Source organism: Acinonyx jubatus, chromosome E2 (assembly GCF_027475565.1).
Source record: "Acinonyx jubatus isolate Ajub_Pintada_27869175 chromosome E2, VMU_Ajub_asm_v1.0, whole genome shotgun sequence".
NCBI classification, from domain to species: Eukaryota; Metazoa; Chordata; class Mammalia; order Carnivora; family Felidae; genus Acinonyx; species Acinonyx jubatus.
This window is the reverse complement of record NC_069396.1, coordinates 18,844,105-18,866,641: the sequence shown is the minus strand read 5'-3', so window position 1 is coordinate 18,866,641 and position 22,537 is coordinate 18,844,105. Positions and strand designations below refer to the sequence as shown.

At 45.8% G+C, this 22,537-nt stretch overlaps 2 protein-coding genes across 12 annotated transcripts in view; one reads left to right on the top strand and one right to left on the bottom strand.

Moving 5' to 3' along the window:
- KCTD19 (potassium channel tetramerization domain containing 19) overlaps positions 1-22,537 on the bottom strand; it is a 31,581-nt gene that overhangs the window by 334 nt on the left and 8,710 nt on the right. For 2 of the 6 annotated variants that reach the window (XR_008293795.1, XR_008293796.1), the window contains exons 3-15: positions 13,083-13,233; positions 12,059-12,250; positions 10,717-10,848; positions 8,113-8,323; positions 6,791-6,951; positions 5,452-5,555; positions 4,836-4,978; positions 4,564-4,647; positions 4,187-4,301; positions 3,159-3,786; positions 1,558-1,749; positions 1,230-1,384; positions 821-1,034 (exon numbers count right to left, since the gene is read on the bottom strand). Coding sequence is in view for 4 of the 6 variants with exons in the window: in XM_027075942.2 (XP_026931743.1) it covers positions 821-922; positions 1,230-1,384; positions 1,558-1,749; positions 3,159-3,786; positions 4,187-4,301; positions 4,564-4,647; positions 4,836-4,978; positions 5,452-5,555; positions 6,791-6,951; positions 8,113-8,323; positions 10,717-10,848; positions 12,059-12,250; positions 13,083-13,233; positions 18,635-18,670 (2,406 nt within the window). In the remaining 2 variants the exon portion in view is untranslated. Of the gene's footprint in view, positions 1-820; positions 1,035-1,229; positions 1,385-1,557; positions 1,750-3,158; positions 3,787-4,186; positions 4,302-4,563; positions 4,648-4,835; positions 4,979-5,451; positions 5,556-6,790; positions 6,952-8,112; positions 8,324-10,716; positions 10,849-12,058; positions 12,251-13,082; positions 13,234-18,634; positions 18,775-22,537 lie in introns of all 6 variants that reach the window. The other 4 variants (XM_015068389.3, XM_053211028.1, XM_027075942.2 and 1 more) reach the window with 3 other exon arrangements.
- The window catches only part of PLEKHG4 (pleckstrin homology and RhoGEF domain containing G4), a 40,728-nt gene that overhangs the window by 15,376 nt on the left and 2,815 nt on the right, over positions 1-22,537 (top strand). The window lies entirely within an intron of this gene.

Here is a 22,537-nt window from a genome sequence, read left to right as displayed (position 1 = left end):
TATCGGGGACTTTTGATGTTCTGGGCTCAGTTCTGCCCAAAGGTATCTCACAAGCTTGTGGCTATGAATGGCTACCAGAATGACCAGAGGGTCAAAAATACACGTTTCCAGCCACTGGTTTTCTACTTTTCTAGCTGCATATGCTGACATTACCTTTCTAATCAATAGACTAGCCAGAGGCCTAATAGTAACTGGGCACCAGTGTATTTAGAGTGAAAAGTATTATAATAACGTACTTGATTACAAAAAATACCAGATTAATGAGAAATTAGCTAAATCTTTTTCAGCTATAATGTTAAGATGAAAACTTTAAACCCTAAAATTATTTTAAGGAATCAAAAAGCAAAAATAAAAAACCTGGGTTATTCCTTTGATCTCATTGAACATTTTTTTTTCTGGGTAAAGAATACTTTAAAGCAGCTTATATATGAAAGGAATGTGCGAAAGTGGTGATATGGCTCAGTAGGTGAAGTTGGTATTAGTGGTCAAAAAGGTCTGACTCCCAATAGTTTCTCTGATTTCAACACCCTAAAAGCTTGAGCTCATGTGATGTGCTTCCCAAGCATGGCCGGGGTGTTAGTGATAAAGGCAAAATTGGTACCATTGGAGGAAAACTTACAAAAACCAGTGGCCTGAATACTGCTTTTTGATCACTCTGGACTGATTAATTTCAACCATTGTTTCTCCCTCCTTGGGACCAGGGACCAGAGGTCTAGCTGCCTGCCTTGCCTTCTGGGCAGTGCTGGCCTGGCAGCAAGACAGTGTCCATTTGAGGTGTCCACCGGGTCAACTTTCCCAGTGGGGTACAAGCGTCCCTCACCTCCACCCAGCTGTACAGGCGTTCTTGGGTGTGCAGGTCATCCTTGAAGCCGGTGATGGCCAGCAAATCCACCACAAACTGCTTGGGGCTGATGTGCAGGGTCTGCCAGGAAAGCCCCTGGTCAGGCAGGGCTGGAAGCAGTTGCCTGACACACATTTACTTCCTGCCTTTAAGAGTGGGATGCAGAACAGGGGCTTCCCTGGGTCTGTGGGAGCTGCAGGGATCGGAGGCTACTGTTATTCCAAGCTACTTCTCGGTCAAGGCTTGGTCCAGATGCTGCTGCCCTGTCTTCATATCCCTGCTCTTCTTGCCACCCTTGTGCCCCTGACCTATTCCCATTGGCTGGCACCACTTATCATGTGGACAGGGGGACAGACAAAGAGCAAGGTCTGGGGCCTGTCACACATACCCATAGCTGGTTGGCCAGAGAGACCACCTTGGCTGTCATGGCTTTGGGGTCCTTTTGCCTGATAGAATCCAGGATGATGTCAGTCAGGAAACGGTGACATTTTTGTGCATAAAACATCTCTTCCCAGGATAGAGAGAAACTCAGGAAAGTCACCTCTGTGGAGGAGAGAGTGGATATGGCCACATCTGCTGTGGCTGAGGCCTTAGAGCCAGCCTGGAAGGAGAGAGGTGTAAGGCTCCCGAGGGAGAGTGTTTTCCTAAAGCACCCTGTCTAGGGGCTCAGGCACCTCCACAAGGAAGTGCAGGGCCAGGTATGGCTCGAGTCTCACCTCTGGGCTGGGGGCTGGCTGTAGGCGGCGTATGCTTGAGGTTGTCCATCTGTATAGTGTAGATGATGCTGTCCTCAAAGAACATGCAGGAGCCATCGCTGCCCACCACGGGGGGGTGGGTCACTTTGAGGATGATCCCTGCCCTGTCCACCTCATTGGCCTCAGGCAAAGGCTGCTCAGGGCCAGGGCTTTCTGTGAAAATGACATGGGGTGGGAGTTCTCCTTGAACCACTTCAGAGTCCAAGCGGGGAGGGGACCAGGACAGTGAGTCACCCCAACCTTCCAGCGGCCTCTGCTGCCAGCTTCTCAGAAGTGGCACCCTTTGCTGACAGGAGCATGTCCTGGCTCGCCTCTCTCCATTGTCCTAGAAGCATTATAAGTCCAATCCTACATTTTAGAACTCCAGGGAACTCCTCTTGAACTAAGACTGGTGTCAACTAGAACTGATAATACCCTAGCTGGGGGACTGGAAATCATGGAAAACTGTAAAATGAGAGGAGCTTTTTGGGTGAGCTGTTGATGCATGTCCACTCTGAAGAGTATGTTTGACAGACCAACTCAGGGCTCATAGGCAGGGCCCAAGAAGGCCCTTCCAAGCAGGACCTAAACCTTTGAAAGGGAAAGCACCAGAACACTGTAGAAAGAATTTGAGGGAGCAAAGGAAACAGCCCAACATGGCAGTTCTCAGCAAACCCCTCTAGGTTGTCTCCACACTGCCCCACCATACACAACACGCCTCTCTCTTTAGCTCCTCCTGTCCATCCCACTTCAGTAATCACTCACTCCACTGCAGTCACACAAGCCAGAAATCTGGCCCCTCTTTGGCCAGATCCTTCCCAACTTCCTCTCCCAACTGCCCAGCCTGTTTGACCTTACACTTGTAATACTTCTACTTCTGCTGCTGCATTTCCTCTACTCCTGGAGCAAGCTTTCTGAATGCACACCTGACTTCTTGCTCCATTGTTTAAAATGCTTCAGTGGCTGCCCACACCCCTTAGGGTCAGAACAATGTACCAGGTCCTGAACTTGGCCCACAAGACCTGTCCTGATGAATTATGTCTTCAGCTCTGTTTCCCATCACTTTTCCACATGAAGCCTGGCCTCCAGCTAGACCTGTTTCCCCAAGCACCTGAGACTTCTTCCTTCCCTCTGCTCACTCCTCAGCCCCTAACCTCCTTTGTGCTCCTATTATTTCATAAACACCCTCTTCCTATATGCTTCATGCAGATTCTTAGCCTCACAAGCCATGCCAATGTACTGGTCATCTCTGTATACTGCTTGGCAGAGCTGTGAACAGAGGATTCTAGCCCCACTTTGTCACTAATTCACTCTGGTCACGGCCAAGTTTTGCCCTCTGTTGTTGTTGTTTTTTAATGTTTATTTTTGAGAGAGCGTGTGCACATGGGCAGGGGAGGGACAGAGAGAAGGGGACAGCGGATCCGAAGAAGGCTCTGTGCCGGCAACAGAAAGCCCGATGCAGGACTCATGAATCATGAGATCATGACCTAAGCTGAAGTCAGATGCTTAACTGATGGAGCCACCCAGGTGCCCCTACCCTCTCTGTTTTATAAGACTTAGGTAAAGGATGAGAGAGGACTCACCTTTCTCCCTTGGCTTCTGCTTGCCCCAATCCTTCAGGGTGACAGCTTTTTTCACAGGGAAATATGGCTTAAAGGTTGGCTCTGGCCCCTTGTCTTTGGCTCCAGCTCCAGCCCCTGCCTGCAGAGCTGGGTCCTTCTCTGAGCCTGTGGAATGGCTTTTCCAGGAAGCTGAGGTGCTGGGCTGGGAAGCAGCCTCACTTCCCGAAGGGAGCTGCAGAGTGGCTTCCTCCATGAAGCTGCTCCGGGGGACTGGCATTGGCTGGAATTCCCACTGTTTGCAGTTGACCATGTCCCATTCCCTAACGAGGGAGATGAGTTTTTGCATGGGAGTGACAGGAGGGTCTTTGGTTTCAGGTTTCTGTGTGAGGTTGACTGTACTACATTTCTTCTTGGGAGGACTTTCGGGGTGGGCCCCCCAGTATTTGGGGTTGGCACAAAGACCAGGACAGTGGGAGTATGTGCTGGGATTGCCCGCCCTCTTGGCACCTCGGCAAAGGGACACCTGGATGGTTTGGGAGTACTGCTCAGGTTCTTCCATCTGGCTGGATCTGGTCAGGATCCCCTTGGCCTTATTCCATGAAGTCCTGTCATTGCAGTCTTGGAAGTCCATGGGCATGCAGGCTGTGGTCTGGAGAGGGAGGACACAGCAGCTCTGGGAATGTTGTGCTTCCACATTGAAGCCTCACCCAAGACCTAATAATTTGGACTTCTAAGATTTAATTTATTCATCCAGATCCTGTCTTTCTGTCTTCCACATAGATCAGCCATTTGCTTTGCTCAGCCTGAGTGGGGGTGGTGCCAGCCCAGGGGCCTCACATACTCCAAAGGAGCATATTATCAGCATCCTAGACCACGAGTGGCAAACACATCCCTGTGCCCCTTCAATGTTCAAAAACCAATCACCATGTTAGGAATCCATGTAGGCTCTGCCCTTTAATTTTGCCATGCCCCTCAATAATAGAGCCTACCCCTCAACACTGTGGTGGTTTTTTGAGGACACCACCAAACCAAAGAAGGTTGAGACTTACTTCTTTGGCATCTCTACTGAACTCCACCAGTGACCCTGGCCCTTCTGTTACCACGCGCAGTCTCCTGATGGGAAAAGCTTCTTCATTTTCAGATTCTTTCTCCTGGGTCCATGACCTGCAGACTCCCAAGAGGGAGTCAGTGAGCAGAAGCCTCTACTAGTTCATCTACTAGTTGGTCAGGTCTGCCCTTTGGCTAGTTAGCTCTAGACAGTGGCAGTGAAGGGCTCTTAAAGGGTTTCATTTAGGTCACTGGCCAATCCTGGGCCTGTTCCACCCCCTCTGCCCAAAGGAGAACAGGGAGATGGGACTTAGGATTCTCAAGAATACTATAAAGGTCCAAACGCCAGAACATGGTGTCCAGAGCAAAGTTTCCTTACTTGTATGCCTCACATTGGGCAAGGGCTTCTGAAAGGGATGGGATGTGGTATTCTTCAACCTCCTGGCAGAAGAGGGGCCATTCCCTGCAAATGACAAGATCTCGTCAGGCTGGGCAGCTGGGTGCGAGGAGGCATAGCCTTCAGAGCTGCTGCCTTGACAGCAATTTACATATTGGAAATAATATAACCTCCTTGAAGGCTGCAATCTGAAGGTTTTTCTATTATACAAGGAAGGGATTTCATCACATGATTTCCTTCCATTTATCACTTACTTAAATTCAGATGGTAAAAACAGTTTTCCAAGTCTCAGGAAATTAAGAATGTGTCGGAACATTTGGCCATCCCCGTGGATCAGCAGGGTCTGTCCGTATGTGATCCAGTATACTCTCTGAGGGTTGGACAGAAGTTCTGGATACTGCAAGAGGTTGTACACCAGACCTTGTCAATCTGTTAGTTAAAGGGCTTGGTCTTTAGTAAGGGGCAGGTCAGTCTTCTTTTACTTCATTTTCTTGACCTTTCTAGGCTTTTGGATTTCCAGCTCCCTATCTTTTTAGCCACAGGGAGCGATAGTGGGGAGCTGAGCATCCAGGGACAAGAACAACCCTGCTTCAGTTTTACTGCCCCTAAACCACCCCCTCAAGTCATTTGTAACCCTGCCCTGTGTCTTGCTCAGTCCAGGCCCCTCAGACTGGTCTCCTCCCTACCCAAACTCCTGAGGGCCTTTGTAGCATGCTGTTCATACAATATGGGCACTTTGGGCCATGGGGTAGGGGAAAGGTCTTATTCTAAGCAGGTGCTAGAGACTGTGTGACAGTCAGATGACAAGTTCTAAAGCAGCTCAGCCACAGAAGCCAAAAGGAAAAGAGGGCAGCTCCGGGGCCAGCATACCTTCAGCAAGGTCTGCAGGGTGGTTGCATACCAGTGGCTTCCAACATAAACTTTGACGATCTGTTGGGAGGAATATACAGTGATTTCTGCTGTCCACTCCTCATCTAAGGAAACCAATGGAAAGGAATGTATCACATGGCCAGAAGGGAAATTAGGACATTTTAGTTAATAATGCATGTTAAGACTCAGTATCTTCAGTCATGTTGTGTTGCCTCTTCTGAGAAGCAGAAGAAATAGAAATCTCTGATACCAATCTTCTCTCGGGCCTTCCCTGCAGCTCACTACAATTTCCTGGGTGGTGAGGTGGATTTGGAATGGCAGCTTGGGGGACAGCTGATGACTCTGGGAGTGGGAAGGATAAGCCCTCTAAAATCCCAACCCCAAGAGCACTGATGCTCTTCCCCCAACCCACCTCTCTCAAGAAAGCTGGACTAATGTTCCTGTCTACCTACATTGCCAGCTGCCTCTGGTTTCTGGCTGGGTGTGTCCTTGGTGTATAACTCTTCATGTGGTGAGAAGTCCCTCTTTATGTTTGTGCTTATAGTTTAGCTAATGTCACACTGCCAGCACTCATCAAATCTGTCACTGGTATAGAGGCCAAGCCTCTAGGCATGTCTGGAGAATGGGGCTTCATTTTGGGGAGATGAATCCATGACCCTCTTCCTGGGGGAGACTAGACTTAGGCTTTGTTCTGATGTTTGGGAACCAGTTTCTAATGAGCTTTGTAATAAGTGAAAGGTATATGTTATGTAACGAAGAGGCAAGAGGTGTATCACTAGATTGTGAACTCCATGAAGATAAGGACTGGGTCTCTTGTGTTCACTTCTGTGCTCCCAGTATCTCCTCCTTTCCTGGTATATGGTAGGTGCTCAATAAATATTGAATGTTGCTGAATGATGGAATGCAGTGGAAACTTGATCTAAAAACTTTTTGTTAATAGTTACAGGCAGCTGGTGAAAACAACATTAGTTTTGGACCCAGATTCAAACTCCAGCTTGATCACTAGCTCACTGAGTAATTTGAGGTTTATCTGTTAAATGGACCCAGGGACTGTTCTTCCCAGGATGGTTATGAGGATCAAATGAGCACAGCATGTCAGCTCTCAAAGACCCATGTGGCCCCCTACTGAGGTCAGTCTGTACTACTTGAGGCTACCCATGGGCTTGAGGTAAGGAGGGGTACCTTAACAGGAAAATTTCCTTCTAGGAAAACCTACAAATGTTGGATTTCCTCTCCTCTTCCATCTACAATTCCTGGCCCTGGCCAGCCTCAACTTTCCTTTTTGATACCCAAGCCCTCCTCTGATGCTAAATTCAAATAAAGAAGCTTCCTCATTTACTGAGCACATCCACGGGTGCCAGACTCTTCGGCTCCAGATGAGTCTTCAGGGCTACTTTCATTGGCTCATAGGTGATATCCCTTTTGTCCAGGAAGGCACAGAGCTCGTACACCTCGGAAATAGTCTCAGTCAGGGGCAGTCGACAAGTCCCTAGCCAGTTCCTGCCCAGAGGAAAGGCCTGTTAGAGAGAGCCTCAGCACTGCACACCTAGGGAGCTTGCCAACTTTTCATGCATAGAATGTCTTGTCCCTAACACCGGCTGAAACCTGTGGCTACTAACCTCATTTCCTTGATTTAACCAGAAATCTGGTGATGTCTTATAGGAGAATGAGCTTGGACACACAGACTCACCATCTTGGAGCTGAGCTTGACCTACTTCAGAAAAGCCCTCTAAATCAACTAACTGTAAGCTTCTAGGTCTGCCTGAAGTTCCAGAAGCCAGGCCAGGGACCACCCACTCCCATTCTGCTCCCCCTAAGTGTCTTCCCATGACATCGCAGTGACTGTGTGGCAGCCTGCCATAGTCTGGGAGATTACTAATACTGTTTGTGCCCAGGAAAGAGGCTGGGGGTCTGAATATCAATCCCTGCCTCCAAAGGCATTTGTGACATCAGGGATGGGACATCTCTGGGAGAGATGGATGGTGTGGGCCACAAAGGCCCAAAGGGCCTAGAGTTGGCTAACCTCCCCAGGGGCTCAGGAAAACCTACTTTCACATTTAGTTTTGGTACCAGTATATTTTGTGACCCTAAGAGAGTTAATTGCTCCACTCCAAACATCAGTTTACTTTTCTATAAAACAGGATTAGAATCCATGCTTCTGCACTAATGGGGACACTCTAAGCTTATTCCCTGAGGCACAGGCCAGGTATCACCTCTTTTGGGAAGCCTGCCTTACTTCGCTTCTGGAGCTCACCCCCAGTTCTGGCATTTCTGTGTATCTAGCAAGACTCCCAAGGGTTTCAGGGAGGGCCTTTGTAGGAGGGTCTGCATGGCAGGGGAAATATCTAGCATCCTGAGGGTTGTGACTGTGACCTGGTCATCTCAGCCCTAGCATAGGGCTGAAAACAGCAGTGGATTGCAGAAAACAGAAATATGAAACAGTCTGAAGCCTTTGAACCTTGGGAACCCTTATACCTTTGAAACCAGTCCTCTCCTCTAAGGCCTGGGTTTAGTGGTGGTAGTGGGAGTAGCTAAAATGATGGGTTTGCCTCCAAGGACACTACTTTCCTCTGGCTCATGGGTGGGGCCCCAGGTTGGTTTCTGGAGAAAGGCAGAGACCAGCCTGAGTGGAACTGAGCTATTCACTGAGGAGGGCCTTACTTGACGTGCTGAAAGAGAACCCCATTCCCTGTGATGTACAGTCTACTTCCATCCAGCGTGCTTTCGATGCGGAGCTGTCCCAGTGCGGAGTCTGGGTACTTGACAAGCAGACCCAGGGCCATCGTGTACAACGGCTTCATAGACTCCAGGCCTGCTGCACGGCCCCCTTTCCCAGGGCTCAGGGGAGAACAGGAGGTCCGGGAACAGCCACCTGTGCCGGCGAGAAGGGGGTGACTCCTAGACTCCTCACAGTCATAATTGTATTGGAAGCTTTGGGTCTTGCTTCCTACTCCTGCCTTGAATTAGTACTAAAGAAACTTAGAGGAAGCTTATTTCCTTGCATAGCCAAATCTGATTCTTCTCAAAATCTGCATAATTTTAGGATACATAGGTTTAGAGGCCAAAGCTATTTGTTGGGAGGTAGGGTTGGGCGGGGGATTAATTTGCTGAATCATTAACATTTGAATTTCAGAAGTTTCAGTACAGCAGCCATTTGGCCCCATCCTCTGCAGGAATCTTCCTTTGTTCCAAGCTCTGCTCTAATTAATCATCTATGGGGAAGGCGACCCCATAGCACAGAACCTGATATGCATTACAGGCTTCTCAGACTCACAGCCCCTATCACTCCTGGGCAGAATTTCTCCTAGAGACAAATTATGTGGTATTACTTTTAGATTGGGTATTGGGATTGCTAGCTCACAGGCAGGACCTTGTTCTCCTGAAGTGGGTACAATGCACAGTCTATAAAATCCTGTCCCAGTGGCAACAGTGGGCCAGCAGGCAAGCTGCTGGGTGATTTTCATGGATCGTACAAGAGGGGTCATACCATCCTTATCACAGAGGAGGAAACTATCCTGAGAGACTAATTAAGTACCTTGCCCCAAACCGTAAAGCTAGATGGGGCAGAGCTGGGATTTGAGGGCAGCTTGTCCATCTCCAAAGCTACTAGAGCCATTTCCCTTAGTTATGGTGCTTTTCAAAAGACAAAAACCACACTTTGTATTTGGGGGCTGCTGCATGATTTACAGAGCCTGTCTGCAAACATGCTTTCCCTCCATCTTTACATAGCTCTTGTGGAACAGACACCACTCTGCTCATCTCTCAATGACCCATGTTCTCTGAGAAATAGAAGCCCTTGAAGGAGGGATTTGAACTCAGCCCTCTTAAGTGGATTGTAGACCCTGGAACAGGCTCCTGAGACCTGCTTCAGGATGCCACTAGTCCCACTTTTGCCTGGGGAAGAGGCTGGGAAAGTTAGGCCTAATCACAGCGAAAGACCTTATTCGATGCACAGACCAAACTTCACATGTGCAAGACAGTTTATATGTTCTCAGAATGCCAGCTGAGGCCGCACTACAACACAGCTAGCTCCCTGCAGCATGCACAGTAGCTTCCACAGATGTGCAGGATTTGGGAAATGGGATGGTGGAAGGCAAATAAAAACATGAGGACGAAACCAGAGTGAGGTAGGGCTGGGAGCATAAAGGCCTGGATTGGACCAGGTCAAGAAGTGTTAGGAGCAGTCCTTTTGGGCTGGAACCGCCATCTTCCAGTAATTCGCCAAGGTGACCAACACAAAGGGAGAGAGGAGAAGAACTCGCTATATGTTTTCTAGGCCTTTTAGAAAACATGGAGTTGTTCCTTTGGCAACACACATGCGAATCCACAAGAAAGGTGATATTGTGGACATCAAGGGAATGGGCACATTCAAAAAGGAATACACCACAAATGTTACCATGGCAAAACTGGAAGAGTCTGCAATGTTACCCAACATGCTATTGGCATTGTTGTAAACAAACAAGGGCAAGATTCTTGCTAAGAGAATTAATGTACATATTGAGCATATTAAGCACTCAAAGAGCCAAGATAGCGTGTGAAGGAAAATGGTCAGAAAAAGAAGGAAGCCAAGGAGAAAGGTACTTGGGTTCAACTGAAGTGCCAGCCTGCCCCACCCAGAGAAGCACACTTTGTGAGAACCAATGGAAAGGAGCCTGAGCTGCTGGAACCCATTCCCCGTGAATTCATGGCATGATAAATACAAAAAAAAATAAAAGACCTCAAGACTGTTTGAAAAAAAAAAAAAAAAGTGTCAGGAGCAGGCAGAGACAGGCACAACAGCCAGAGGATTTGAACTAGGGAAACAAGGGAATTTGGGGATGGGTAAGATAACTGGAGCACTAATAGAGAATTTGCTTGAGTTTCCCACGCCCTCCAGCTATGCCTGGAAGAGGAAGGACGGCAGAGGCAGTCAGATGCTGCAAGTTGCTCCCCACTTCCTCAAGCAGAACAAACCTCCCCTACCCTTGGGAAGCTTGCCCTTGGGCCCAACCTCCCTCCCTAGGACATTCAGGCCTGGTTTCCCCACCCAGGCTGGGCTGACCTACTTACAGCTCAATGGGAAGGCTGAGCAGACAGGGTGTACAAGGTTTCAGGCTGAAATTGTTCTTCTCAGATTCTAAGTCAGCCAAAACACCTGCTTCTCTCACCACCACCCAAAGCCCAAAGTGGTTGTGGGAGGGGAGATGTCTGTTCTTGGCTTTAACAGCTCAAGCCTCAACTGCCCCAGAGTGTCAAGGGCAGGGCAAGGTTCCTCTGGTGACATACCCATGTTCATCCGGTACAACCTTACAGCTTCAGTGAGCTCAGGGATTTCCAGAATTTCTACTTCTGCTTCTAACACATCTATGTTGGAGAAATTATCTGGTAGTAAAATCTTCTGTGAGCGTAGAAAATTCACTTGAAAAGCAAAGGGAAACAACATGAGATAAGATTATTTCTGATTTAACTGTAGGGTCCAGGTTTGGGCAGGTTTGTGGTACTGCAACATATCCTACGCCCTCCTTGTTCTGAAACAACTTCTAAACATACCTGGTTAGATAGGCTTTGAGTCTGTGGTTTCAAGGTGAAAGACCCCAAATTACTTTGTTTTCCTGTGTCTGAGTCCATGGGTGTGGCCTCCCTTGGCCTGGCCTGGAGCTCCCAGGTGAGCATACTGGCCTTGAGACTTACCCTGTGAGTCTTGACCCAAGAGCAGGTCATTCCAAAAGAGGGAGTTGTCTTGCTGCTTACAGAGGAAAGGCCCAGCTGTGCCTGGGCTGGCAGGTGGCACTTGCAGTTTGTCCCTGCCTGGATTGCAGTGTGGGAGGCAGAGATGGAGCCAACACTAACGTCCTGTGTGAATCAACTTGGAGATTCAGAAGCACATCACAGACAACTTTCCAGGTTACTGTAAGTAGGAATGGCTGGGGTTCCAGGCATTTGGGCCCCAGTACAACTTGGGTGTTTCCTGTCCTATTCATCTAGGCAGCAGTAGCATCTTGGAATCAGAAAGCTCATTCAGTTCACACCCTAACCAGACCTTGTCCTAGGGTGGTGGGGGGAAGGAGGCTCGCTCTGTCCAGGGTTGAAGATTTCATCCCTCCTTAGGCCACTAGTTCAAGTAATTTTACAATAATTTGACTATATACTCTCCTTCCCTTTTATTCTGGTTTTAGTGGAAATGAGAGCAGGTAGGGACCATTCTTTGAAACAAAGGAATAGGAATAGGAAACCCTATTTCCTCAGTTTATGGTGAGAGGAACTGAGGCCAGGAGCCCAGGTGGATACATAAAGGCAAGCTAGAGAGTAGCTGACTTTGGAGCCCAGCTCAGGGCCTTGTCCTTCACACCAACTCCTGTGGCCTCTGATCACTGCAGGTAGTTTCCAGTGCCCCTTTACACCCAGGCCATCACCAAATGAACAGGGAATAATATAGCCCTGAGGCTTGTGGGAGTCTAATGCTGAGAATCTGCTAGCCTTCCAGAAGGCCCTGTCATGCTTTCACCTCCTCAACCCAGGGAAGCTCCTGAGGCCTTAAGCACCAAGCTGAGCCACCAGGGTATGTGGGATAGGGAGGGGTGGATAGGCCCTACCTATCAGCCCTCCACCCCCAGGATAGAGCAATCACCAATGAAGCGGAATTCACTGCACTCGCACTCGATTAGGGCCACAGTTTCAGCCAGCCACAGCAGATTGTCTTCAGTCACCAGGCTTGGATACTTGGCCACTAGGTCTAGGGGCAGAAAGCAGTAGTGCACTTCCTCTTCTGTGTCTAACAATGGTGTGTCCATGAGTCCCAAAGGTGCCTTATCATGGAGGCCTGGAAGAGAATGTGCAGAGGGGCATCACCACCTCTCAGAGGTTAGGGCTCTCACTGACCCAGGGGTCCCAGAGGAAGATGGAGAGATCACCCCAGAGATGGTCCCTGCCAGGTGCCTCCTTTCTCTCTCTCTCTCTCTCTCTCCCTCCCTCCCTCCCTCCCTCCCTCCCTCTCCTGTCTGTCTGTCTGTCTCTGGATATAACTCTAATCTCAAATGCAGGAGTGTGGTGGGGAGAAAGACACAGAAATCTATTTTTTCTATACTGAAGGGCAGTAGGTATGTTGTAACATTTTGGCTTATGTACCCAACGTCATTAAGTTCATTCTTGTTACCTGTCTAGTTTTAATTGATCAAACCAACTATTGTGACCCACAGCCAAAATAAATGCTTTTGACTCTCTTGGAAGCTCAAGACCCATCAGCAGTCGTGAGTGGCTGTTCTCATGTCCCAGAGAGGCCAATCTATACTGCAAGGCATGCATCAGACAGTGATCATTTGGGGACATTCCTTGTGTGGTGGTTAGAGCTGACTTGAAAGGTTAGTGGAGTTCTCTGACTACTAGGAGGGGGCAGAATGCAGTCCAGCCTTGCCCAAGTAAAACCACTATGCAGAGAAATGAACGTGGAAGAGGATGTTTAGTTCCAGGGGGGTAAGCAGCCTTGAAGAAGGCATGTGGCAAGGTACAAGATCAAAGGAGATGACGGAGAGGTGAAGAAAACATCCAGAACTAGTTCAAAAATCAGAGTATTCTCTGGATGGAAGCCACTTCTGTTAGGATGAGGAGAAGGGAAGCTGGTGTGGGCTATAGGATGGGTCAGCCTGTGGGTATACCTGTGAAGGCTGGGCTTTTTATAGGAAATTCTGAGGGTTTGCTGATACACTTCCACGTTCGCCAGTAGTTCAAAGATGCTCTCTCAGCAACAGGTATGTCTGCAGGCCGTACACGTAGGTGGTGTTTCCCTTCCTTCAGATTATCTAGAGTCTGTTAGATACAGAAAATTACTACCTTGAAAATTCTAAATCATGTAACTATCTACCAGTTCTAGGGCAAAGTACCAGGAAAGATAGTATGTGTTTTACTTTGATAAAGTGTTTTGAAATAAATTTAGTCAATTATACATAAATATAAAAATTTAGGTCTATAAGATGACATGCTAATATTCAAAATTTCAGGGACTATTTCTCTTATCATTTTTAAACAATCTTTTTGGGTTATAACTTTATGCTGATTGATAGAAAGTTATCTTACATAAGCTAAGGAGTAATTTATATTTAATCATTAAAAGCTTGAGATTTTCTAACATTTCCCCTCAACAGTTTAAAAACCCTTTTGAACTGTTAGAGTTGCTGTGATCTGCTTATTGTTTGTGTTCATCCTAATCCTGGAACGTGATCTAAGCAGGGAATTGGAGGTAGCACAGGGTACCACATTTTTCAAAGCACTTTCACATACATTTGCTCATTTACCCTGACATAGCTCTGTGAGATAGATGTGGTAAATGTCTGCATTCCCATTTTACTGATGAGACAGTTGAGGTTAAAGGATTTGTGACTTGCTCAAGTAGTCTTTCACGTCCAGAGTTTCTGTACCTGAAGGAGCAGGTGACCAGGGTGGGCTGAGGCTCGAGTGGAGCACCCCAGATAGGCAGGGATGAAGCTCAGAGCAGAGGGTGGGCTCATGCCACCCTTCACTCAAGGACCCATTTTCCTTCAAAAGTCCTGTACAGGGGGCAGCTTATCATAACATCAAGCCCATTTTTCCTGTACCTACTCTAGAAGAAAATAGTATTTTCCCATCAAATACTAGCAATAGCTGGAAAAGTTGTCTTTGAAAGGCATCATGTGACAACTTTTTTCTCTAAGAGCCTCAAAATCAACAGAACACCTTAGATTCAGTATGATACTAATAAAAGAACCTGCTTCTAATCTAAATCTACCAGATGAAACTCTGGTGAAGCTGGTCATAGGAATCCCGAGCTTTGAGAGGGCCCTCTGGTGGCCATACCTATAAAGTGCACCCACATAACTGCTTAAACTCTGAAAGGAGACTAGAAGTGGGAGAATTCTTCCTCACTTTAGGTGGCTGGTGGACTTGTGGAAGGATTGGAAAATGTCGGGGTTGTTGGAAGTGCTTTCCTGGGAGCACTGAGTAATGGGAGAGAAGAATAGTGTGTGTGTGACACCAGAAGAGAGTCTGTCATTCATTCATTTAAGAAATGCTTGTGTATCACCAGGGCCACAGATACTGCGCCTGGACTCAAGGAGCTCTCAGTTTGAGGGAAAGATGAGAAAAGACAAGAAAACCAACAATTTACATATACTGAGATAAGAGCCAGCATTGTTTTTGAAGTTTCAGGAGCTCCAGGAACCTAGGATTTCTTTCCACAGCACTGGAAGAAAATATAGGCTTTCTTGTCCCTCTTTGCTCAGGATTGCACACAACTTTAGCTTCTATGTGAAGCTGTCAGCTATCCTGAGGAGGGAAACTGGTGAGAGATGGATTTCTGTATGAGGGAGTAGTTGGCCTCGGGCAAAGAAATAAAACTGAGGTTCTAGGAAGGTGACAGACTGGAACAGTTTCTGCATCAGTGAGTGAGCAGGATTATTGAGTTAAAATGAGATGATAATGATGATGATGATAATAATAATAAATTATATTATTATAATATATAATGTAGTATTTGTACTGAGAAAAGGGACAAAGAAAACAGTGACTGCACAGGAGGGACAGGACAGGGTGGGAAGATGGTAGGTAGAGATATACACTAAGTCACCTGCCTCTGTGCCTTGATTGTAGCTTTAAGGTGTATGGAGGTTGAGGAAGTGAGGGAGATGAGTCTAGAGCAGTAAACAAGAGCCAGAGAGTGAACAGCTCTGTAAGCTGAGCTGAGGAGTTTCATATATCTCCTGGTTAAGTGAAGCCATTGAAGGATTTAAAGCAGGAACTGTAACTTGACTGATAGTCACACTATCTCCACTCAGTCAGTCAGCAAGCCCTGTGACTCCATCCCCTGCTTTCTGCTCCACCCTCTTCCTCCTTTCCCTTTCCCCAGTCCTGGTCCTCTCATCCCCAGGTCCTTTCCATACAGTGTATCTTTCGAACATGCAAATGAGTCCAAACCAGTCTCCATCTTAAAAAACTTCGGTGCTCCCCACTACCTCTGGGTCATCCAAATTCTTTTTAGCATTGCATGCGAGGTCCTTCACAATCATTGGAGGCAGCAGGATATACACAACAAGCATGGAGCCTTGAACTCAGACAGACTGGGGTTTGAATCTTGCTTGGTCACTTAAGAGCAGGCACTTTTTTTTTTTTTTTAAGATTTTATCTTTTAAGTAATCTCTACATCCAATGTGGGGTTTGAACTCACACCCCCAAGATCAAGAGTCTCACACTCTACTAATTGATCCAGTCAGGCACCCCTACCCAGGCATTTTAAAACTGAATTCTCCTAATGCCCCCCTTACACACACAAAGTAGGTTTTACTATTATCATTCCCTTTTAGCAAATGGGAAACAAGACCCAAGAAGAGAATGAGTACTCAGTGCCCCAAGTAAGAGGAAATGCTACAAATGGAACCCAGGATTCTAGAGTCCGTGCTCTTAACCACTGCTCTTGACCACCTGCCTCCCATCTGTCACTTAACATCTAGAAGCCTCAGGCTCCTCATAGGCAAAGTCGAGATAGTAAAATCTGGAAGATGTTGTAAGGATTAAAGGAAATATATAATGTTAATTTCCTTTTTTTAAGTTTATTTATTTATTTTGAAGAGAGAGAGTGCAAGTGGGGGAAGGACAGAGAGACAGAGGAGGAGAGAGAGAATCCCAAGCAGACTCTGCACTGTCAGCACAGAGCCTGATACAGGGCTCAAACCCACAAACCACGAGATCATGACCTGAGCCAAAGTCAGATGCTTGACTGAAACACCCAGGTGCCCCTAATTTCCTTCCACTTAATGGTCAGATCCCAAACTACCTTTCCAGCTTCATCTTCTACCATTCTGTCTGCACTCCATCATCAGTGATACTCAAGTCCACAAAACTCCAAAGACACACCATGTTCTGTAATGACTCCTCAATTTTATATATACCATTTCCTCTTCCCAGAACACTTCTCTCCTCCCTTCACTGCCTGAAAATCCTGGAGCCTACCCTAGCTAGAGCAGGTCATCCTCTTTTGTTCCCATAGACCCTTCTGAACTTCTCCATCTGGGTCTCTGTGGCTTGATTTCAGGCCTGTTCTTTCAGGCTTTGGGAGGAAGGACTGACTTGATGCATCCCAGCTTCTAGTCTAGAACCCAATGTGTAGTAAGTGCTTAACTGCTGCGTTAAATGAAAGAATTCACATAAATGGAGAGCTAGAAGGCTGAGTCCTCTGGAAATAAAAGCAAAATGAGACACGAGGGAGCCCAAAATTAGCTGGCAGAGAAGCAGACTACATTCACAAAAACTGAGTATCCAAAGATGTTGAATATCCAAAACCACAGGAAAAGCTAACATAGGATTACAATGGGCAGTGCTCAGAGAGTTCAGAGGGCAGTGAATACAGTGATTCCAACTTGGGACCTAGAGTCCAGAGGGAAGATCTAAGGGGGAGAGGGACAAGGATGAAGGAGAAGAAGGAGACAGGATGACAGGAAGAAGAGTCTCAACTTCAGTCTGATTGGTGATGGATCAAAAGATGTTGGGTGACGTAGCAAGAAAAAAGAGTAAAACTAGGGAGAGCCTGCAAGCGACAGTGGACCATTCAAAACCCATACTAAGCTGACAGCATCAGAAGAACTTGAACTTGCCATTTGTGTTTCACTTGCAGATTCAAATCCTGAAATTCTGTCCCAATGGAGGAAACAACAGTGCCTTTGATCAACTCTGTATTGGCCATTGTGGAAGGGACCTATTGGGGGAGGGAAATCCCTGTCTGGGAGAACAACCTATTGTTCTGGGCCTAGATGCCCTTTTTGGAAGTGCTGTTTGGTACCCAGGTATATCCTATGGGGTGGGTCAGTACTGATAGTCCAACTAGCTTGAGAGATGTATTAGCTGAGGGGAGAATGACCTATTTTGTAGACGTGAAATCTCCATTTCTTGCCATTTCTGTAAATGTGAAAGTGTGAGCTGTACCATTCTCTCCAAGAAAGGTATGTTTGAAAAATCTTAAAAAAGAAAAACATACAAATAAATCCTAAGAGATCACAATTCCTGCCAGTCAAGTCGTGCTGCATGCACTAGGCCTAGGAGCCTTAACTAGGTTGTCTTCTTTTTTTTTTTTTTTTTTTTGAGAGACAGAGAGATGGAGTGCAAGCAGGGGAGGTGCAGAGAGAGAGGGAGACACAGAATCCAAAGCAGGCTCCAGGCTGGCTGTGAGATGTCAGCACAGAGCCCAATGTGGGGCTCAAACCCACAGACGGCAAGATCATGACCTGAGCCGAAGTCAGACGCTCAACCAACTGAGCCACCCAGGTGTCCCAACTGGGTTGTCTTCTAAATTCTCTCAGCCAGTCCTCGCTCTGGCTTCTAGAAACACAAGGCCTTCTTGTGGGAAGCCATTTAGGTGCTATAGGAACCCAAAGAACACATTCCCTAAACCCCTCACTCTGCTTTATTGTTCTCAATAACACCTACTTATTTATTTAACATCTGCTAGTCTCACCTAGTAGATAAAACCTCCAATACCATGATGATCTTGCCTGGTTTGTTCTCTGCTTTATTTGCAGCACCCACAACAGTGCCTGAGGAATCTCAATACATTTTCATGGAATGAATGAAGTAATGAATGAGTGAAGAGAATTTCAGAGAGCCTAGCTTCCTAGTGTTCTTTGGGTTTGTTAACTGAAATTGTCACAGAGTATTTGACTAGTCTTCTGTGGACTGCAATTCTACTTCTATCTGCCTGAATATTACTTCTATGACTTTTACTATTCATATGCTATGACCTAGAAAGTTACTAAAGGGAGGATTTCTTTAGGGAAATATAGATATAAATTCAAATGGCTAATTACTAGCACAGGGATAATTAATGTCACTTTTGGTCTAGATAGTAGTGAAAAAATTTGTCAATCAGAAGCAATGTAAGACTAATGGCATGGGGGCAAGTGTGTATGTGTATATGTATGGCTGCCAAAAGATGGCTGACAAATGCACTACTGGAAGAACTCTGGGACTTAATGGAGGTTTTCCAAGTACAACCAGTGCTTAGAGATGCCTTAAGCTCTGATGTGGGCTGTTGGAGGGATCTGGGGGTGGGGGAGTGGGGACTTGCAACTGTCTTGTAAAAACAAGGAAGGCCAGCATCAATCTGCAGCTCAAGGGAAGCGAGGTTAGTAGAACAAAAGGATATGCAGAACAGCTGCAATCAGCCAAGGAAGTCAAATAAGACACAAACCTGTCCCTCCACTGCCAGTTCCAGTGCCCTGACCATGCAGAAGTAGATTTAGCCTTCATAGGTCATCTTGGGTGCACCATTCAGTGTTCTCTCAGTGGATGTTTGTTAAACACCTGTTACAGGTTGGGTACTATGAGATACTAGAAATGCAAACATGAAAAGAATACAGGCCAGTGAGGGAGAAAGACCTATGAATACTTGATCCAAACAGAATTAACATTGATAGGTGACAGGAATTAACTCTGGGAGCAGAGAGACAAAAACTCCACCTGGAAGTGTCAGGCTAGACTTCCCTTGGACCACATTTAGGGTAAATCTTAAAGGGGAAGCATTCTAGGAAGAAGGAACACCAAGTAAAAAGGTGTGGAGAGGTGGTGTTTGGGGTGCTTAGGGACATGGCTGGATTTCAAAGTGTGTGTGTGAGTGCCCACACAAGAACATAGGTTTGGGTATGTGTTAGGCTATGAGTCCAGGCAAGCAGTTGCCAGGTCCAGGGTTGTCCACTTACCCATATCTACAGACAAGCTACACTGTTGGGATGAATATCTACTGTTTATGTAATCTTCCTTTCCAAGACCACAGTGGTAATCTGTCTTAACATCGTGAGTAATAGAAACTGTGAGACTGTCCCTTGTCTGTTTTCTTGAAAGCATTTGTGTGATCAACATAAAAACTCTCTGGCTCCCTTGAACACAAGAAATGCAGGTGTATTCAGGTTGCTTGCTGGTAGCAGAATGCTTATAGGAAGAATAATTTAAGTTTCCGAGCGTAGAAGTCGCCAGATGGTGATGGAAAAGGAAACACAAGTAGCATGTACTATCATACTAAGTCCTCAGTGGGGTTCAAGGGGGCAAGTAAAGAAATCAACAGTCTGCCAAGAACTTTGAACTCTTGTGAGTGACCCTGAAGAGAAATTTCACACTGCAGTAGCAGCTATGACTCTCAACCAGGCTGATAGCTTGTGAGAGGCTTGAAGCAGTTTACATTTAGGCAAAGGGGACTCCCCAAATTACAGAGAAAGTTCTAGGAAGCACTATAATGTTAATGTACAGACCTGGAATAGCTACTCTGTACTTCCTCTGTGAACATCTAGGCTAATAGATTTACATACCAGCTTTGATGACTCCCAGATTTATACCTCTAGATCAGATTGCTCCCATGAATTCCAAAACTTATACAATTGAGCTGCCTTCTCACCATGACCACTTGGATGTTTAATAAATACCCTTTTCTTGCCTCTCAAACTTAACACATTCAAATCCTAACTCCTGATTTCTCCCCCTAAACCTGCACATTCTTTGGAATCCACCATTCATCTTACTGCTCAGTATACAAAAGAATTATCTATTCTTTCTCATTCTACCAACGATTCATTAGCAAACTGTGTCAGTTTTATCAAGATACATCCAGAATTTGAACACTTCTTTTACCACCTTAGGCCAAACTACCACTATCTTTTATCTGGATGCTATAGGAACCTCCTAACTAACTGGTCTTCCTGCTTCTTCCTGTGTCCCACTCTTCACTGGCCAGGGGTCAGCAAATTTTTTTCTGTAAAAGGGCAGAGAGCAAATATTTTAGTCTTTGAGAATATGGTTCCTGTTGCCACTATTCAACTCTGTATTGTATGTAGCTCAAGAGCAGCTATAAATAATACATAAACAAATGAGCATGGCTGTGTTCCAGTAAAACTTAATGGACACAGGGGTGCCTGGGTGGCTCTGTCAGTTGGGCGTCTGACTTCAGCTTAGGTCATGATTTCACTGCTCGTGAGTTCGAGCCTCACATCGGGCTTTGTGCTGACAGCTCAGAGCCTACAACCTGCTTTGGATTCTATCTCCCTCTCTCTCTGCCCCTGCTCATGCTCTGTCTCTCTCTCCTTCAAAAATAAATAAAATTAAAGAAAAAACTTAATGGACACTGAAGTTTGAGTTTCATATAATTTTTATGTGCCACAAAATATTTTTCTTTTGGTTTTTCAACCATCTAAAAAATGTAAAAATCAGTCATAGCTAACAGGTTGTATAAAAAGGTAGTGGGCTGAATTTCGTCTATGGGCTATAGTTTGATGATTCCTCGTCTAATATCAGGACAGAAGTCAATGATTTTTTAAATAGTGTTATTGAAATATATTTAATGTGAAATGTATTCACATATATAATACGAATGATAAAATCTCCAATTTAAATTGTACAGTTCAATGGTTTTTAATGTGTTCACAGAATTGTGCAATCATCACCACAATCTATTTCAACATCCTAAAAAGTAACTCTGCACCCATTAACAGTCATTGCCAATCCTGCCCACCCTAGCCTTCCCACCCTCTACCTTAGCGCCAGGCAACAGCTAATCTACTTTCTGTCTCTATAACTTTACCTATTATGTACATTTTATATAAATGGAATCATACAATATATTTGAGTCTGGCTTCTTTAACTTAGCATAATGTTTCAAAGTTTATCCTTGTTGTTACATGTATCAGTACTTCATTCCTTAAAAAATTTTTTAGGGGGCGCCTGGGTGGCTCAGTCGGTCAAGCGGCCGACTTCGGCTCAGGTCATGATCTCGCGGTCCATGAGTTTGAGCCCCACGTAGGGCTCTGTGCTGACAGCTCAGAGCCTGGAGCCTGTTTCGGATTCTGTGTCTCCCTCTCTCTGACCCTCCCCTTTCATGCTCTGTCTCTCCCTGTCTCAAAAATAAATAAAAAAAACGTTAAAAAAATTTTTTTTTAATGTTTGTTTTTGAGAGAGAGACAGTGTGAGCAGGGGAGGGGCAGAAAGAGAGGGAGACACAGAATCTAGAAGGCTCCAGGCCCTGAGCTGTTGGCACACAGTGCGATGTGGGGCTCGAACTCTTGAACTGCAAGATCATGACCTGAGCCAAAGTCGGATGCTCAACTGACTGAACCACCCAGACACTTCACTTCATCTCTTTTTATTGACAAATAATATTCATTTGTATAGATGGATACACATTTGTTTGCCTATTCATCAGCTGATGAACATAAGGATTGCTTCTACTCTTTGACTACTATGAGTAATGCTGCTATGAACATTTGTCTACAAGTTTTTGTGTGGACATAAGTTTTAATTTTTCTTGGGTATATACCTAGAAGGGGAATTAACTGGGTCACATCATAACTCTTTAACTTTTTTAGAAACTGTCAGACTGTTTTCCAAAGAAACTGTACAAATTTACATTCCCATTAGCAGTGTATGAAGGTTCCGATTTCTCCACATCCTTGCCAACACCTGTTATTGCCTCTCTCTCTCTCTCTCTCTCTCTCTCTCTCTCTCTCTTATTTACTCATCTCTTTTGAGAGAGAGAGAAGGAGGGAGGGAGAGGAGGGAGAGAGAGAGAGAGGGAGGGAGGCAGATAGAGAGGGAGAGAGAGAATCCCAAGCAGGTTTGGCACTGTCAGTGCACACTGGGCTCCATCTCAGGACGGTGAGATCATGACTTGAGCCAAGATCAAGAGGGAGGCTTAACCAACTGAGCCCCCTAGGCACCCTTAGCCTGTCTTTTTGATGATAGCCATCTTAGTGGTGTGAAGTGATATCTCATTGTGGTTTGCATTTGCATTTCCCTGATGGCTAACTATGTTAAACATTTTTTCATGTGCTTATTCCCCATTTGTATATATTCTTTGGAGAAATGTATACTCAAATCGTTTACACATTTTAAAATATGATTGTCTTTTTATTGTTTAGTTGTAAGAGTGCTTTATGTATTCTGGTTACAGGTCCCTTATCAGATATGTGATTTGCAAATTTTTTGTTTCATTCTCTGGGTTGTGTTTTTCACTTTCTTGATGGTGTCCTTTGAAGCACAAAAGTTTTTAACTTTGATGAAGTCCAATTTGTCTATATTTTTTCTTTGGTTGCTTGTGCTTTTGGTGTTGAAC